The sequence below is a fragment of the Condylura cristata genome, unplaced genomic scaffold (genome assembly GCF_000260355.1).
Source record: "Condylura cristata isolate star-nosed mole 26May11 unplaced genomic scaffold, ConCri1.0 scaffold00002, whole genome shotgun sequence".
Taxonomy (NCBI): Eukaryota; Metazoa; Chordata; class Mammalia; order Eulipotyphla; family Talpidae; genus Condylura; species Condylura cristata.
Genome location: NW_004567103.1, coordinates 69333533 through 69353047, shown reverse-complemented (window position 1 = coordinate 69353047; position 19515 = coordinate 69333533). Strand labels below are relative to the sequence as shown.

Here is a 19515-nt window from a genome sequence, read left to right as displayed (position 1 = left end):
GTGTCTTCTATAGGCTCTGTGTTTTATGAGTTTCATTCAGAGCTAATGTTTATTTTAAAAGACAAATTTGAATTGACCTACTCCTCCTGAGATTTCTCACATATACATAAACAATTTTAACCTAAGCACACCTTTATGTTACTTTGTGCTTTCCTTTCTAACATACTGAAACAGGTAGTTTTAAAAGCTACTCACATCAATCAACAGTCAGTTAGTTCTTTTAGGGTAATGGTAATAACAAAAAATAATTAGGATATTAGGCATGGCTTATTTTGTAGCACACCTTCCCTCAATCCTAATAACTCATGTGTCTGCTTTTTTCCTTCCTGTTTATATGTATGTCTCATGTCTGTTTATATGAAAAAATAGTGTGCTTTCCAGTGTTGTAGTAAGTAAATGATCAATACGCTTATTCTAATTTAAAGATGTATGACAGGGAAAATATAAGAGGAAAAACAGGAAGTTAAGAGCTATTTACGTACTTATATATAACTATTTCTATATCAGTGTCTCTAGGAACACTTGTCTTGGTATTGTTTTTCCAGGGTTCAGTGTGTTCATTATGTTCAACATTTAATCAGTCTCATTATTATTTTACTGTACTGTTATTGCAGTATTTAAATAGACACTTTCCCTTTAAATATTTTACCTATCAACATTGTGAAGTTTTATATTTCATAGCTATATTGGATTAAATAGTTTTCATCATTCAAAAATTCAAATATATCATGATTTGCCATTTCTGTTGAGTACTTACCTTATAACTTACTGGAAGGTCCTGACAGTCCTGAGAACATCCACTCATTTTCCTACTCAGACATTCATTTATATGGCAGTTTTTCTCATCTGAGCCATCACCACAGTCATCCTTATTGTCACAAAGATCTCCACTGGGAATGCACCTGCCATTTTTGCACATAAAAAATGAACTGTTGCATGACTGTTCTGGAAAAAGAAAATAAAACAAATGGAACATAAAGGGCATGCCATTGTTTTATACTAAAGCTGTTGCAAACACTCACAAATACAATAAAGTATCTTTCAAAAATTATCATAAATATATTTACCGTTAAAATGGGTTATATTCAGATTAATATTGTATATAAAAATATATCAAACCAAAGGCAAATTGTACTTTAATTTTGACACTTATTGCAATTCTAGCTTTACTATGAAATTTAGTCATCAAAGTAAGTATCTGTAGTAAGATTTTTGGAATAATGCTGCTTTCATTATGAAGAATGAGTTCAAAAGTATAAGAGTAGTTTAATAGTAATATAATAGTAGCTTAATAGTAGTATAATAGAAGTTATAACAATGACATTTTTAAGTCATGGCATATAAAGGGCATTTGTGGTGAATAATAGTTGTTATAAATATAGCCTTGGACACAGTCCAGGTTTTGAAGCAACTCAAAACCTGATGACTGAATATTACTCATCAAATATGATAAAGGAAGGCCTATTTACAAGTAAAATATACTAGAAAAGAAATTATTTCTATTTTGAAATATATGCTAATTATCAGCCTTTGGAATGGTAAGGTAATAAACAGACCAAAAATTGGATCTCTTGCTCTCTATGTGTGTGCATGTGTATGTGTGTGTGTGTATATGCATGTACACACACATACATATGTATAGGTGTACAAAGTAATAATATTCATATGGTATGGAATTTATTTCATGTGCTTATATATGAATAATATAGATATTTTCCCTCAACTTTTATGCTGGAACTTTCAAATAAGCCCACAGATATATTTATATTATGGATATATTAATAATAACATTTTTTTGAGAATCTACAAGATAGATTGATATGGTTCATTTCTTATATCATGAAATTTTTGGTGTAGTCTTACACTTCCAGGAGTGGTCCCTAAATGTAGTTGGTTATTAGGATCATGCATGTTCCACAACATGTATCACATGGTTATAATTTGTATTTCCTTTATTGAGTATCATACTTGACTAAACATCAATTATAGTTTTTCAATCAAAAACCCAGATTTTGGAATAAGCACAATGTCATGTATTTTCTTTACCTGCATTTTTACACTTTGGGTTTAAAGGTGCTTCATCAGAATGGTCAGGGCAGTCAAAGTCTCCATCACACTGCCACTGATTATTTAAAAGACATCGTCCATCAGCACAATTAAATTCTTCTGCATTACATTTTCGGTACTCTAGAGACAAATTAATATAACAAACATTCATTAAAACATTTATTCCCTAATGTACAATGTACCTAGATAACCATACCTCCCACAGGAAACAGTACTTTTTTTCTTTGACGGTGGATTTTTCTTTCTTTTTTTTTGCAGGCGGGTGGAGAGTAGAATAAATATTTAGAAAAATACAGTCACAGACAAAACACTGATTCTTTGTAAGGAAAAAATGAATATAACACTCAAATATACCTAATATTTTCACATAGAAGGAAAATTAAAATGAATGCTATTTGAATATTTTTTCAAGACTAAATTTGGGATGTATAGCACTAACATACGGCTAAATTGATTCAGTTATAATGACAGTTCTCAGAGTCTCTAATGGCATGTTCATGTTTGGAAACAGCATTCAAATTATAACGACATTTGTTACAATGCAAAAATTAAAAGACAATTAATAGAGCAATAAGCACAGAAACTATTGTAATTATCTTATATATTAATTCTTAAAGGCATTAAAATTTTTATGCAAATCACTGATCAACCCATCAATTGTTATACCTATGCCTGTTTGTAAGTTTAACTCATCTGATTTTTTTTTTTTTAAGATTTATTTATTTGTGCATACAGAACTGGGGTACAGGCCAGAGGCTCAGGGGCGGTGAGAGGCTTCACCAGAGACAGAGCGGGGAACAGAACAGGCAGATCAACGAAGTACACTGCTGAGGGGAGCAGCGGGCGGGTCAGGAGAGGTCTGCCACGCCATGTGGTCACCTCCGGGGCAGGCGGGAATCGAACTCATGCGGAAGCGTCTTTAGATTCTCAGTGCTGTGCTTTAACCCGCTGGGCCACCAGGGAGGGCCAACTCATCTGATTTTTAATGCCATAAATTTTAGATTGGATTTTCCCCTAAATTTGCTGCCAATAAAAACTGCTATTTCTATTAGAAAGATTCTGGTAAACTGAGCAAACATTAAGCTTTTTAAGAGCGAGAGTAAGATGTTTATGCTTTAAAAACAAACAAAATTCCAATTGAAAAATGTTTACCGTAGAGAACAGTAAAGTGATATGGTTTTAAAATGTCCTTTCCTCTCCTTTACCAGATCCTCCACCCCAATCAATACCCAGTGCTTCTAGTCCAATAAACATTAAACTCCACTTGCATGCCTCTTGACCACACATCTGATTCTCTATACTGTCCAATCTTGTTTTCCCCATGTCAGTTCATTTCTGACCCATTACGTTCTTAGTTCTACACCATGTACCTTCTGAAATTCCTCTTAGAAATAAAAATGCCAATTGATTGTCAAGTTAAAAAAAAAAATGTTTGAGACTCCTGGTTACTTCACTTTCTTGCAGCATTTGATGTTGTTGACTAAAACTTTGGGAAAAGTTTTTTGCTGTAATAACTAATTAACCCACTTGTTTTCTAACTTTGCTTTAGCTGTTCTTTTTCTTCCCCTCTTTTAGTATGAAGTCCTTTTCTACCAAAGCTATTCCTATAACAATTTCAATGACATTTTTCAAAGAAACAGAAAAAAATACTGATGAAATTCTTATGGAGTTACAGAAAACCTTGAATAGCCAAAGGATCTTCTGAATAAAAAAGAAGGGAATGGTGGTATCACACTCCCATACTTCAAATATACTATAAAGCCATAATAATTAAGACTGCAGGGTACTGGAACAAAAACAGACATACATACCAATGGAATCAAATAGAACACTCAGATATAAATCCACAGCTTTATGGAACAGCTAATCTTTGACAAAGTAGCAAAGAATATGAATGGAACAAAGACAGTTTTTTTTTTTTAACATAGCTTAATTTTTTAAAATATTTTTTATTTATGCATATAGAACTGGGGTACAGGCCTGAGGTGAAGGGGTGGTGAGAGGATTCACCAGAGACAGAACAGGCAGATCAACAAAGTACACTGATGAGGGGAGCAGTGGGGGGGGTCAGGAGAGGTCTGCCATGCCATGTGGATCATCTCTGGGTCTGGGGATCTAACACTGAAGTGGCTGTGGCTAGCTTGCAATGTTGCACTTTAACTCACTGATCCACCAGGGAGGACTGGAACAAAGAAAGTTTGTTCAGCAAATGGTGCTGGAAAAGCTGGGCTGCTACATGCAAAAAAAATGAGCTAGATTACTACTACCTCAACATGACATACAGCTCAGTAACCTCTTTAAAGTTACATCACCCATATCAATGATATTGAAAGAAAGTATAAACAGCTGGGACTACATCATATTGAAGAGCTTCTGTATAGCAAACAAGACACTACATAAAACAAACAGAATTCCCACTGACTGGGAGAAAATTTTCAAACATAATACAAATGATAAAGGACTAATCACAAATATGTACAAAGAGCTGGTGAAACTCAACAAATATAAAGTGAATAACCCTATCAAAAAATGGGTAGAAACACTACCAAGACAATTCTCCAAAAAAGGAAATGCAGACGGCCAACAGGTATATGAAAAAATGTTCAGCATCACTTGTAATAAGGGAAATGCAAATCAAAACCACAATGAGATACTACCTCACACCAGTGAGAATGCCACATATTAACAAAACAAGCAACAATTAATGTTGTCAAGGCTGTGGAGAAAAAGGAACTCTCCAACACTGCTGGTGGGAATGCAAACTGGTGCAACCACTATGGAAAGCTGTGTGGAGGTTTCTCAAACTGCAATAAATGGAGCTTCCATATGATCCAGCAATTCTACTCCTAGGAATCTAACCAAAGGACACAAAAAACAATAATTCAAAGGGACAGCTGAACTCCTATGTTTACTGCTGCCCTATTTACAATAGGGAAGATGTGGAATCAATTCAAATGCCCAAAAATAGATGACTGGATCAAGAAGATGTGGTATATATACACAAGTGACTCTTACTCAGCAATCAAAAAACGATAAACTCATGCCATTTGTGGCAACATGGATGGAAGTGGAAAAGTTCATGCTTAGTGAAATAAGCAGAAATAAAAGAAAATACTGGATGGATTTACTCATAGTAGGCATGTAAGGGATATAAGGGATATATATGTGTGTGTATGTGTGTATATATGTATATATACACATATATGTATATATACACATATATGTGTGTGTATATATATATATAAATTGAGTGTGTATATATTTAGTAATTGTAAAATTGTAAAAAAGTAAAAAAAAGTAAAGTAAAAAAGAATCAACTAACAACTATAAACCAGAGACATTCTATGGGGGAGGGAAGGGGAACAAGATCAAAACGAGGGTGGGAAGAACATATGAGACAATGGTGATGGCACATAGGTGAAGTGTGGTGGGAAGTCCATGTGGGTTACAACCAAGATGAAAATATGTACAAAATGAAGAATAATCTATTTATACATATATAAAAGAGGTGGAATTGAAACATTAGTCCATTGTTTTCCCTTTTCCCCTTCTCTATGGTTGCCTTTCTTACTCTTTGTCATAATTTGAATGTAACCGTTAGGTTGATGGCCACACATTTAATATTACTCTTCCTGGTTGTACTTCTGATTGCCAGAACTCAGTTTTTGAACATTATATGGCTTCTTGTGATTGCCTAGCACTTCATATTCAAAATATTCAAAATAAATTCTTGTTTATATCATTCTTCTACCACACTAGCAAAACTGAACCTTAACCTCCTGTGTTTCAAAACTCACTTGTGGCAGCCCCCATCCATATCACCTCCTGATTTATCTATTTCCCTCTTCTGGCTCCTCTCTGGCATGGCGATATTTTGTCTACTCTGTGGAAACAGTTTGTTCTCAAACATAAATTTGACTGGCATTCCCCTGTTTTAAAATGTACAGAGAACTAAAATAATTAAGCACCTTTATTTGACTTTGTATTTCAGACTATTTGGAATTTTTCTTTAACTCCCTAACTTCAACTCACCTCGCAAAAGACTTATTGTGATTTTTCATCCATGTCATGTGTAGGTCTATGTAAGCATAGAAAGAATTTGCTACATGACTGGCACTGTTTTAATTATCAAATATTTAATTATCTTAATAATATTAAGAATTAAGCACTACTATATATATATTCTTCCAATTGGGAAAAAGCAAGTGAAGTTCATCTTTCAAGGTCACAGTAAAAGGCAGGACTTGGACCATCGTCTTTGGCTTCAGAGCCCATGTTTTGAGCACCATGGCATGCTCTCTAGCACTTACATGTTACTTCTTAATATTTCCTGCTTCTGTTCTTTAGTACCTCAAGAATTATTTTCTAAACATGATTTCCATGTACTATGATTCTTATTCCCATCTGCACAGTGTATGGTATTTTCCTGTATTATATTTCTGATTTTAATGTTTGTCTCTAATTTTTTTCTTGTTGGAACTCAAGTCCTTATTAACCAACTCAGGCTCTGGTGGGGAAAACACAGATTGAACATAACTAATTTAGAGTTACATCTAGAATTTTACATAGCTTTTAAAATATCATATTGAATCTATGATTTAATGTTAAAATGATATTTAAACACTGATATCCACTGATTTCAAATAGATTCCTATCAATGAACAAAGCCATAGACACTGCAAAGGGAGGACAAAGGAAGGCACTTAATCTACTACCTCTCTAGAGGATATGTGGACTTCATGACTTTTCATTTAATAGCTACTCATGTATACATTTAAATATTTACAAAAATACAGACAATATTTCAATTGCAGCTTAGCATTTTTAATGTATCGATGTTTATCATAGAAGGTATACATGTGTTATTTAATGGTTGCATACATGTGTATGTAATGGTAAGATAAATTTTCTGGTAATATTAAATTTTAGCAAGTCATTTCATGTGTATAAATATAGAGCAAGTAGAAATTGTTAAGGCTACAATTTTTCTGGGAATTGTGATTATATTCTTTCTTTGTGAGTTATATATAAGATATTTGATTCTAAAATATTTAATTTGGTTATAAGGCTCATCAGATATTTTGTTTAGACTCCAAGGCTTTTAAAGTACGTAAAACCACAGATATTTTTACAAGTATTTTCAGTGTAATTACTTAAAGGAGTAACACTTGGTTTATTTCCAAATACTCCATGTCTTCCAAAAATTATGTATTTATGCTAGAATTTTAACGATGCATTTGTGTATAACATAATTTTGCTGTTTTTCATGACATCAATGTGTTTGTTTTGTTATTTATTTTTATATATTGACTTGTTTCAAAAGACTTAAGCTGAAATATACCTCCACAAAAAGTTGAGAAGTACTTACCACATTGTAGGGACTCATCAGAGCCATCCCCACAGTCATCATCATGATCACAAACAAATTGCTTGGGAATGCACACTTTATTATGACACATGAATGTGTTTCCATCACATGTGTTATTGGGAGCTAAAAAAGACATCACAAAATATAAAATTAGATAAACACCCTAGTTTGTTTCCCACCAACCTAGCAGTTTAGCGAATGTATACTGTCACACTCAATAATTCAGAGTCAACAAAAATACTTGACCAATATATTCAAATATCAGATAAGCTAATGACATTGATATGTATACATTAATATATTAGAATACATTAAAATAGACACAAAAATTCAGTTGTAGTAATAATATAGTCAATCATTTTTGAGCAACCCTGAAATTGTAGGCCATGTAGCAATTTTAAAATCTACTAAAGGGAAAATTCAAAGCTTCATTTGTGATTTATAAAAATCACTCAACTATAATAATGCAGCAGGGTTTTCTCCTGATGCCTATTGTAATGCTAGTAAAGTAAAAAAGCCATGTTTCTTTGTGAAAAATGGACCTGAAAGATCAGCAAATGTTAATTCCCACCATGTAGGTAAAAAGAGTAAAAGGACTGAGCAAGTCATTGTTTTTAAGAATTTAGAAATTCTGCATGATGTTTAGTGTAGACGCTGAAAGGTCTGCAATTATCTATGGCAGGATGAGCCCACATATAAGCACCATACAAGTTAGGAATGTCAGTGTGAGGATCAGTCCTTTTGGGATACTGCTTCATGAAAGTAATGCTCTAGCAAAGACATAACTGGTAGGACAAATGGTTTATTGCAATGTGCTATAAAATTTCAGCAAAAGTTGAAAAGACAACAGTTTGTTCAGAGGTAGTAACTGTTAATTTACTATGTATGGAATAAGAGGTTTTCAGGGATTGTTTAAGTATTTCACTTATGCATTTCTCCATTGGAAAGAAATGTAATGCTAAGTTTCAAAGTACTAACATATTGTAATTTCACAATGTATACATATATCAATGCACTTTGTGATATACATAAAGTACAATATGATGTTAAATGTAAACTTTATCTCAAAAACTTAATAAAAAGATTCTACAATATACTATTTTAGTACACTGTACAGAGGAAAGTTTTGAAAAAAGTCACTCTGCCGCATACATTTGTATCTTTGAGAAAACTGCCTTTTTTTTTTAAAGGAAAAGAAAGCTGCAGCATTTCTAGTATTTTCATTGTATGTACATACTGTATCTAATCCTTCAAATAAAATCTGTCAGCACTTAAACTCATTCATGTAGTGACCAAATGACAATGAATAATCTCTTGCTTTATCTTGCTATTCATGACATTATATTTATATAATTGTAATAAATATTTACTTGTTTAGTAGTTACACTGAGAGTAATTTCTATTTAATTTTTAAATGTAGTAATTTTTTCTTATATCACTGTTACTTTTTGGACAATTATAATTTCTCCCTTCAGGTATGGTCACCATTCTTTATCTACCACCAATGAACCCACAGCTTACTACCTAAAGTCCTGTGTTCTTCCCCATTATCCCAACCATTTAACCTCTCCCCATTCCTTTCTATGCCACACCCCTCCTGGATGTTTCATATCTGTGAATAGCTTTTAAATTTTGTCTATCTGGTCCTTTCTGTTGTTTTCATACATTGCACATGTAAGTGAAACCATGTAATTTTTTTTCCCTCTGACTTGTTTCACTTAGCATCACCCTTCCAGCTCCAGCAATATTACCACAAATGGTACGAGTTCATCTTTTCTGATCAATGAATAGTATTCCACTGTATATATATCACAGCTCCTTAATCCATTCATCTCCTTGGGGACATTTAGGCTGTTTCCATATCTTGACTATTGTTAATAGTGTTTCAATAAACATAGGATTGCAGGGGGAATTACCATCTTGATGATTTTGCTTATTTACCTATTTAATGGTGATAATAAAATCTATCTATCTGATAAATTTCTTGCAAGAACAATCAAAAGTATATGAAACAGATCTGTTTATTTTAGGTACTCAGTATATTCCCAAGTGCTATTTAAATTTCTATCTATGTAACAATTATTTTTGGCACTTCCCCAAAACCACTTCACTGAGATTGGGAATTCAATAATACAAATAAAAGCACCTCCTAAAATAGTTGATGGATAATGGGCACTTAAACAAATGTAGATGTCTTCCAAGCATTCCCCTCCATGTCTTAAGAGACACTGTATTTAGAACACCTCTCACTTCTTTGTCCTTCACAACTCATGTTATGGTACTACTTTTTTCTTGAAATTGTTCATGAGTCTTCTAGACTGCTTTATATACTATTTATTTGTGATAACTTAGTATCTTTTCTATAGATCATCTGTCACATAAGGTATCACAATTATGCTTTTATATGTGTATCAGCTCCCTATGCCTAACACTATCAGAATCCATGAAGAAAGGAAATCTCTGCTCTCACCTTAGTAATAATTGAAATAAAGATATGAGGAGGTAAAACTAAAAGATTTCTTTGCTGTTAATCAAGTCAACATGATATGGAAGCCACATAGGAACAGCTTTAAAAATAGCCCACTTATAATCAAAGTAAAATTCAATTACTAATAACTTCTCTAACTTTAAACTGTGACAGCTTATATAGTTCAAGTGAATTATGCCAGTCCTAATACATGAATTATTTTTTAAAACACTAAGCGACAAAGGCTTATTTGGCTTTAACACTTTCAGGTCACTTGAGTACAATTTGCTGTATTTTAGCATAATTTACCTAATGATACCCATGTGGTCCAAAAGTGTTAATGTGCCTCCCAGAGTGTTAACTTGCTGCACTAGCAACAGTATATTGGGACCATCTGGATCCCAGAATTTATGCATAATCCTTTATTATGCCACCCTCAGTGGCCCCATTGACCTTTTTCGACACACATATGAGTTTCAAGATCAAAGTGAATTATTCTATAATAGCATGAGTTCTGTATACATATGCCTGTCTCCGTTTTCTTCTTCATTCTTTGCTTTAACTATCCCCATATACACACACCCCTGATACACACTCTGACCATTATGGCTTCAAATAGAATTTTAAAGATCTGAGTACTGGTCAGACTGGTGAGTTCATTTTAATAAGCAGAGTTCACAGCTCTGATTCAGATCAACTTCTCAGCTCAACAGGTCCCCTATGTGACCTTAAGCCCTGCATTCCAACAGTCAGTCCCTTCTTGTCATGCAAGGGAATTTATCTACATTTTTACTATTGAGTAATCCTTGAAAATTTCCTGAGGTGACCTAGAGGCAGAAATTTGGTAAATTGTCTGACCTCCAAAGGTATTCCTCTGATCCTTCAGCTTCATTCAGCTATATTCATACTATTTTTACCTGACCTAAAGGTTAATACCCTATCTGTAGGACTAATAGATGTTTACTGACCTTCTGATCAGCAGTTATTTAAGGTCACAGCAGCCACTGACAGAGTATCTATAATAGGCAATCTAGGAGTTGTATCAGTAAGGGGAGGAGGTAGAGGATGCTAAAAAGAAAATAGCAAACTACCATACTCTCACACACATCTGGTGGTTACATTATCTCAGCAGTTATCTCAGAAGTGAAATGACAAATCTGTGTTTATCAGAATGGTTTTAAAAGGGTAATCCCACTGTGCATGTTTGAAACATTCTCCACAGTGGTGACAGGGGCAGCTGAACTGCTATGATGACAACTTCCCACTCGATTAAGTTGGATATAACCTGTGAATTCAGGGATGGGGCAGTGAGATAAAATGTAATATGGTGAGTAGTAAGAAAATATAAGCTTGAGGATGCTGCAGCAGCTTTCTGTCACGCAGCAGCATGTGTCATACCGCAGCCTGCTGTGGAGAGCTCATCACTTCCATTTGGGCAGTCCCTTTCACCATCGCAAAGCCAGTGTCGGGGCACACAGGCGTGGGAGCCTTGGCAGCTGAACATGTCGGCCGCACAGGTGATGGCTCCTGTAAACCAAAGGAAAAATGTCATTAATTTCATTGGGAAAGGCTCAACATGTACATTTCCTGTCAAAAATAATGGAATCGAAGAATGTTGCTGATAAAAAGAGATCGTAGTTATCTGTAATTCTCAGATATTATTTCCTCCATAGATGTCTAATCATTTTCCTCCCAGAATGCATTTTGCCTTGATTGCAAGTGTTCTGTTTCTCACAGCTGTCTGACAGGAAATATTAGGGAAACTTTATCCCTGAAAAAATGTAGTAAGACATAGAAACATAACAGAATTGTGAATAACTATGGTAAATGCTCAAAATTTGCAAAGATAATAATATTCATATGTAAGCACTTAGAATATTAACTCATTTAATCCTCACAAAGAAGAACTGATGATTAGCATCAGGGTAACTGTTATTAGGCTCATTTTACATAAAAGAAAACAGGGTCCTCCCTGGTGGTGCGGCGGGCTAAAGTACAGCACTGCATGCTAACCACAGTGCTTCGGTGATCTACATGGTGTGGCAGACCTCTCCTGCCTCAACAAGTGCTCCCCTCAGCAGTGTACTTCAGCGATCTGCCTGTTCTGCTCCCCACTCTGTCGCTGGTAAATCCTCTCACTCCTGCACCTCTGGCCTTACCCAGTTCTGTATACATAAATAAATAAATCTTAAAAAAAAAAAAAAGGAAACTGAGCCACAGAGAACTGAAAATTATGCAGAAAGTCACAACTTAAACACCGTGCCACATGCTGAAAGAGGAGTCCTAAACCTTTCTGATTTTGACGCTTCTTCTCTCAAGAACTAATGTCACTGTTGCTATTCCCCATCTTATGTTGTTTAAAATAATAAATGCACATATTTTCCCTCTGCTTTTATAACTTAATAAACAGAATTTACTTTTTTCTGTTCTATCAATTTATGCATGTTAGCAATTTTCAAACGTATATGAAAATGAAAAAATATGTTTGTTGACTTTGTAAATTCAGGAGAGACACAGGTGGTTTCTCTTCACTTTTCCTTTTATGTATACAGGGTAATTATATAAAATTAGAAAATGATTCCCTTTCATGATGCTTCTCTCCACTGTACTACAGTTATACATACTGAAAAGCTTGATTGTTGTTGACATAAAGTATTTGATCATTTCGAGAATCCCAAATCTAAGTTTTCTTTCTTTTCACTTTCATGTGACCAAAAGCTGCCCATAGGTGCTGGAAATACTCAAAAATTGCTAATATCTCTAAGAAGAAAATGATTTACAAAAATGATGAAAGATGTTTCTTTTAAATTCTTAAATTAGTGACCAAAAGGTTTTAGTTATCATTTTATATTTTAGTCATAGAGATTCTATGAACAAAAGCATGCTTAATGGAATATGCGGGGAGAGCAGGGTGTCAAAACAGAACCTCCTGGAGATATTTCCCAGCATAAACTAGCTCACATACACTTGAACTTGGAAGATGGACTGGCAGTGAATACCGAAGTCTCCCAGTTAATTCATATTTTCTTATTTTACTGAAGATCAGTACCTTAATAGAATGGGACTTAAGATGATATCTATTACTAGAAAAAATAAAAATAAATCTATTATGTTTTCATTTAAAAATGAATTTATCTGCTACCTATTATGTTTATGTCCTTCTATAATGAAATTCTCTTCATACAAAAAATTATTATTGTTATATCTCCTTGTCTATTTTTTTCAAGTTGACATAAGAATATACAATGTCTCTTTCACTATTGAAGCACCTCAGTTGGTGCTTCAATTTCCATAATATTTTTGTTATTTAGCTTGATATTAAAAAAATGTTTTTATGAAGGATGTTTCCGTATATATAAAACTCCCTCTCTAATTCCTAGTTATCACTTCAGTTTAATCTCAAGATGGGAGTAATTTTTATAGCATTTATTTGGCTATTGAGAAATTTAATTCTGTACAACCTTGGAGAAGACTAGTTTCTGAGTTTCACTATCTGTAAAATGAAGGGTATGAGTAGATAATTACTAAGATACCTCTAGCTATAAAATGGCATAAGGCTCTTTGCAGCTAATTTTCTGGCTCCCTTGATAATGTTCAACAGATTCTGTGTTAAAAAAAAAAAAAAAGAAAAGAAATAGAAAAAAAAATGCCTGGCCCTCCCTGTTGGCGCAGCAGGTTAAAGCACAGCACTGAGAAATAAAAGCCACTTCCACACTTCCAGATGAGTTCAATTCTCGCCTGCCTGGGTGGTGACCACATGGGGTGGCAAACCTCTCCTGACCCTCCCATTGCTCCCCTCAGCAGTGTACTTCGTTAATCTGCCTGTTCTGCTCCCCACTCTGTTTATGGTGAAAACTCTAGCCGTCCCTGAGCCTCTGGACTATACCCCAGTTCTGTATGCACAAATAAATAATTCTTAAAAACAAACAAACAAACAAAAACATGTCAAAACATAATAGTCAGTTGGAAAGAAAATGGGCCAAAGGAAAAAACTCATGACATTACCCCCATAGTTATCATTGCCATCTGGAGACACACCACCTTCCTCTGGGAAATGAATTCCAAGTGAGGAGGAAGACAAGCTGAAGGAATTCCACCAGATCTATTTTGAGCACCTCCTAAGATATAATATTTGAATGGTAACAGCTATATCCTGTTTATCAAGTATTTCAGAGACCTGGATTTTGACACGACCTCTGTCCTGCTGCTTATTGACCTCAAATAAAGTTATAATCTCTATGAATTTCTTGCTTTTCATCTATCAACTGATGAAGGTAAAATAGATAACAATTTTCAAAATAGGATCCCCAGATATTAAGTCAGAACTACTGGATACTTACTAGGAAATAATATGTCTATATACCAAATCACAATATTTGGAGGTGGGAATTAAGGTATCTACATATTTACTAGTACTTTATATTAAAGGTTGAGGACAACTAAGCTCAACTATTTATCCTAAAAGTATTTAGGTTCAATTCTTTGCCATGTGTGGTCTAAACTAGTATTTTTTTTATGTTTTACCATCTTAATAATATAACCTGTAATTAAATTAAATACATTGGATATTTTAAAAAATAAATATGTTCACTACCATTATACTCCTTTTAAAATCAGGTCATAGAGGGCCTCCCAGGTGGCTCAGGGTTGAAGACAGAGTGATATCAAGCTATGACCTGCCATTGCAGAATCAGTTTGATCCTGGCCAGGCTGATAACCCGCATGTGCAGCAGATTTCTCCTTGTCTTGCCGGCTGCTCCCCTCAGCTGTGTATTTCATTCAGTCTGCCTGTTCTGCTCCCCACTCTGTTTCTGGGAAATCCTCTCAGCCCCCTACACTTCTGGCCTTTTGGCCTATACCTCATTTCTTATATGCATAAATGAATCTTTTTTTTTTTTAAAGGTAAAATCATCTCAGTGATGGAGACAGATGACAATAACATTCTGAAAAATAAATGTGGGAGCAGGAAAGGTAGAACCAAAGAGAATGGTAATAAGTCTGTTTATGTAGTACACATTGGCCATGAGATCGCAACAGTTTTATGGGGTAGATTTTTTTTTGTGCTCTCTTAATACATAAGGGATGTGAGAAATAAGTAATAAAATGGACCTTCTTATGGTCACACAGCTGGAAAATGCAGATATGGGAAGATTCAATTCTGTACAACGTTAGAGCCTTTATCCTTTCTATTATACTGTATCTAATTAGAAAGTATAGAGGTATAACTAGAGCCGCTGTAGGGCTACACAAGGGACTGAAAGATGATTTTAAGAACTGTAAAAGTGTCAATATATTGCAAATAGGTAACTCATCTTTTAAAATTAAATGAAGATTTAATAGCAAAGAAAAACAAAGTTGTTAAAAGACACTGACCAGTCGTCTAACTGATGACAAATTTCTCTTTGTTTCATACCTTTTTAATCCCATGCATTCTATAATTGTCTTTGTCTTTTGTATAACTAAACTGGCTCAGCAGTATAAATAAAAAGTAGATTTCAGATGAATTGCATGCAAGATATTAAATTGTCTGCTGCCGGGAGACATTTTAGATTCTATATTATTTACAAAGACCTTCAGTTTGTAAAATGACTTCTACCTGTCTCCATTATAATAACCTAAATTAGGGCCACCTTCTGAAATTTAAAAGATGTAAAGTATACTTAATGCTATAGTTATATCTTATTCTATAAATCAGATTCTCTTTACTTTCTAAAATAAGGAAGATACAGCTATGAAAGAGAACTGATAAAATGAACAGAGTGTGTATAGTATAGATGTGTATACACACACACACACACACACACACACATATATATATATATATATAAAAGCAGATTAGAGAGATAAACATATAAATAAATAAGTAGAATTTCTGGTCCATCACAATATTTATAGAAATCACATTGTTTCCTTCTTTTCCCCTTTAAGAAATTCATTTAATAATTTCACTTAAATTATTTCTGAAGGATCTGGATAATTTAAAACCATATACAACAGCCTCCTTCACTTACTTCCTACCTAAAACAGTTCAGTAATAATGATCAGTATATACACATGCATATGAACTGAGTGTGTGGTAATATACTATAAAAGTCAGTATATTTTTGGAGTCCTTGTAGTATCTATCAGGAATTTAGACAAGATGTTAGACTATTTGATCCAGGTAATCACAATGATTTAGAGTAATTGTAAAGTCTCACTGAAGACTCCAAATAACATTTACAAATTTACATCCTAAATACTGCAAAAGTAAAACTTAGTTTAATGAAATAGAAAACAAAGTTTGATGCATACTTTAACTGACAAGCAGAAATACACACACACTGTATGCCTAACAAGTGAATAAAATTCAAAAGAAACAACTCACCACAAATATTATCACTTTCATCTAATCCATCTCCACAATCATCCTCTCCATCGCAAATCCAGTGTTTAGAAATACATTTGTGTGCTGAGCAAGCAAATTGGTTCCAAGAGCAAGAAGAATCTAGAAAAAACAAGAATGTTATGGTTTCAAAAGAAAAAAAGTCATCTAAAAAGAAAAGGTGAGCTGAGATCATTCTAATGTAGATGTGACAGAGAAATCCCTTCCTTAGACATGCAGAAATCAGCCTTTCTATAATAAAGCAAGCCAAATTCCTCTTCCCTATGACAGTTCCATAAAATTTTGAGAACAGTTTTGAGTTCCCACGTTAAACTATGCTGTTCATCAACATCATCTTCACAGAGGTTGGCTTTGAAATAGTCATTGTGCCACACACTCTCCCATACATACATACATACATACATACATATATATATATATATATATATATATATATATATGTATGTATTCCAGTTGGTGATTTACAAAAAAAGTGGTACACAGATATAAAACAAAAATAAATATTCCAGGTATGGTCTAGTCATCTTTTTTGAATTTTCAATCTACTTTTGAACAGAGAAAAAAATTCAACCTAGGCAACATCACAATATGGTAAACTGACTGACACGTATTTGTTCTAAAGATGATATGGCTAAGGAGTTTAATTTCATGACCATCTTTGATTTTTTTTCCTTTCTTTTGAGAACAAAAATAGCTTAATGCCATCCAAAATTGTTGGAAATTTGACTGGTGTTTTATGTTTTTATAATAACAATCTAAATATTTCAAGGTCAGGTTTGTGAGTGCTTTCCTCCATCCAGTCTATCCCTCTACACAGTGTTTTTATCACCAGAAAAACCTAAATATATAACATCTGCCACCCCAAATTGAATTATTAAAAATATAATTACTGAAAAAGTTGAATTTCTGATTTTGATTCTATAAATGACTTAAAAATATATATTTGGCATTTTTACTTAGATGAAAGTTAGAAAAACTGAAGTCTGGAAAAAAAATTTAAGGCAATATGACCACATAATGGGTTCCTGTCCAGGAATTATGAATCTACATAAACTATATGTAAAGTTCTCTGATGATCTTATTCAACATCTGACTCTTATGTAATATACAGCATCTTAATCAAATAAAATCCACCTTCATATTTCATTATGACATTTACTTTTAGGAGAATTTGACATTTCATAGAAGATCCATTATATTTCTTTCTACTCTGTCTATACATCACAAGACATGTTAAGTGTGTTAGATGATAACAGTGGGTATATATTTTGTTTTCCTGTAGAAGTTTTCTTTGGCCTTTGAAATCACAAAATTCATCAATCTTATGAAATAAATGTAAAAATATGCTTTCTTATTTTGCAAAATGTAAAGGTTACACTTAGACATTAAGAGGTCAGTGGTGAAAAATGAAGATTTGAAGATTTCCAAGTTTAAGAATACTACTTAAAATTAACATGTAGTTAATAGAAACACTTAGAACAATAATATGACAACAGGTAGTGGAGAACAATGGTGGTGTGAACTAAATTCTAATGTTCCATATCAGAGAGCAAATAAATTAACAACTACAGTTAATGATTCAGGAAACTAAGGTATAAGGACTTAGTTTAGACTGATGAAGTATTCACTTACAAAAACTGTTGTGGTTAATAAAAATGATTGGAAATTACTTTGTTATTCTTCATTATGATTCTTATTGTATTTAATGTTCACTATTGTCTAAAAATGAAAACCAGTGTTAAAAGCACTTAATAATGCTTTATATCAAAACCTTATGTAAAAGAATATCAGCATATAAGTAACAGTACGGTTCATAGAATTACAGCATAATAAGTGTCTCACCACAGTGGAATTCATCAAGTCCATCCTCACAATCTTTCTGACCATCACATACCCAGGTACTCAAAATGCATCTTCCACTAGGACAACCAAAATAATTTTCTTCACATTTGTGTTTGTTTTGAACTGTGACAAAATATAGAATGTAATGTCAAATAATTTAATTAATCTTAGACTTCTGCAATATAGGTTGCAACAATCCTTGAACTGGAAAAGGTATATAACAGGAAAACAAAGAAATAGCTGAGATATTCTTTTCAAGAATTTTAAGGAGATGAAAAGCAAAGGAAGTCTATAAAACTGGTACAAATTAGGCAAGACTAAAGAGACATTATAAATCTAATCATGTTTAGGGTTGGATTCTGGAACTCAAAGAGGATACTCTTGGAAAAACTGGTTAAATCAGTGTAATGTAGATTTTAGTAAATAAAAACAACTGAATGGTAAATTGAAATGATTCTGAATCATATAATCCCATTTTAATAAGAAAGTAGCATTATAGAAACATAAGTAGATTTTTGCTGACAACTTGTGAACTTGCTATTTCTGTTGCATTTTATTTTATGGATACATTGACAAATTTAAGTAAGTACTTATCTCTAAGGAAGAACAAGTTGCAATGGCATCACTAAAGTTATTATGCCTTGCAGAAATGTCATAAGAGTAAAATTATTTTGTAAGTTATATATACATATATGATTATGGATTATTGTTAATATGACATCTGACAAGAGTGTATATAAATTTCTAGATTTTTGTCTTTACTAGATTTCACCTGACTCTTTGCACCTTCAGATTTAACTAATTTTCGACTGACTGGTCCATAGCCGATTAGAAGTAAGTCTTAGAGTATTTTTGTCAATCACACTACAATGAATGACCCCTTATGATTATTCAAGATACCAAAATTTTAATCCCTAATTTTATTTTTTTTTAAGAATCGAGATTGTCAATCTTATTATATATGGAAGTAAATTTTTGACAGAATTCACTACTAAACTAAAAAGACTTTATAGGTAGTGTTTTTTTTGTTGTTGTTGTTGTTGTTGTTTTTCCCGGAAACTATTGCATAGATACAACCTAAAGTATTTACACTAATCCTATGTTCTAGCTTTTTTATCTTTCCACCTGTCCTATAAGTCAAATGATTGTCCATTTCCTCCTTCCCCTTAAAATCTCAATTTGTTATTAGTTTTATTAGTTTTGAAAGTCAACTTTTAAAATATATTTTAAGATGTATTTTTATTTATGCATACAAGAAGTGAGGTATAGGCCAGAAGAGTGGAAGGCTGAGATGATTCACAAGAGGTTCCCCTTTTTGGGGAGCAGAATGGGGGATATACTGAAATACACTACTGCAGGGAGCAGCAGGTAAGACAGGAGAGTTCT

At 33.3% G+C, this 19515-nt stretch overlaps 1 protein-coding gene across 1 annotated transcript in view; it reads right to left on the bottom strand.

Annotated features, from left to right (window-relative positions):
- Nucleotides 1-19515, bottom strand: part of LRP1B (low density lipoprotein receptor-related protein 1B) — a 1583276-nt gene that overhangs the window by 220118 nt on the left and 1343643 nt on the right. The window contains exons 35-40 of the mRNA XM_012727834.1: nt 18130-18252; nt 16270-16389; nt 11301-11429; nt 7436-7558; nt 2047-2187; nt 758-945 (exon numbers count right to left, since the gene is read on the bottom strand). Coding sequence (XP_012583288.1) covers nt 758-945; nt 2047-2187; nt 7436-7558; nt 11301-11429; nt 16270-16389; nt 18130-18252 — 824 coding nt within the window. The remainder of the gene's footprint in view (nt 1-757; nt 946-2046; nt 2188-7435; nt 7559-11300; nt 11430-16269; nt 16390-18129; nt 18253-19515) is intronic.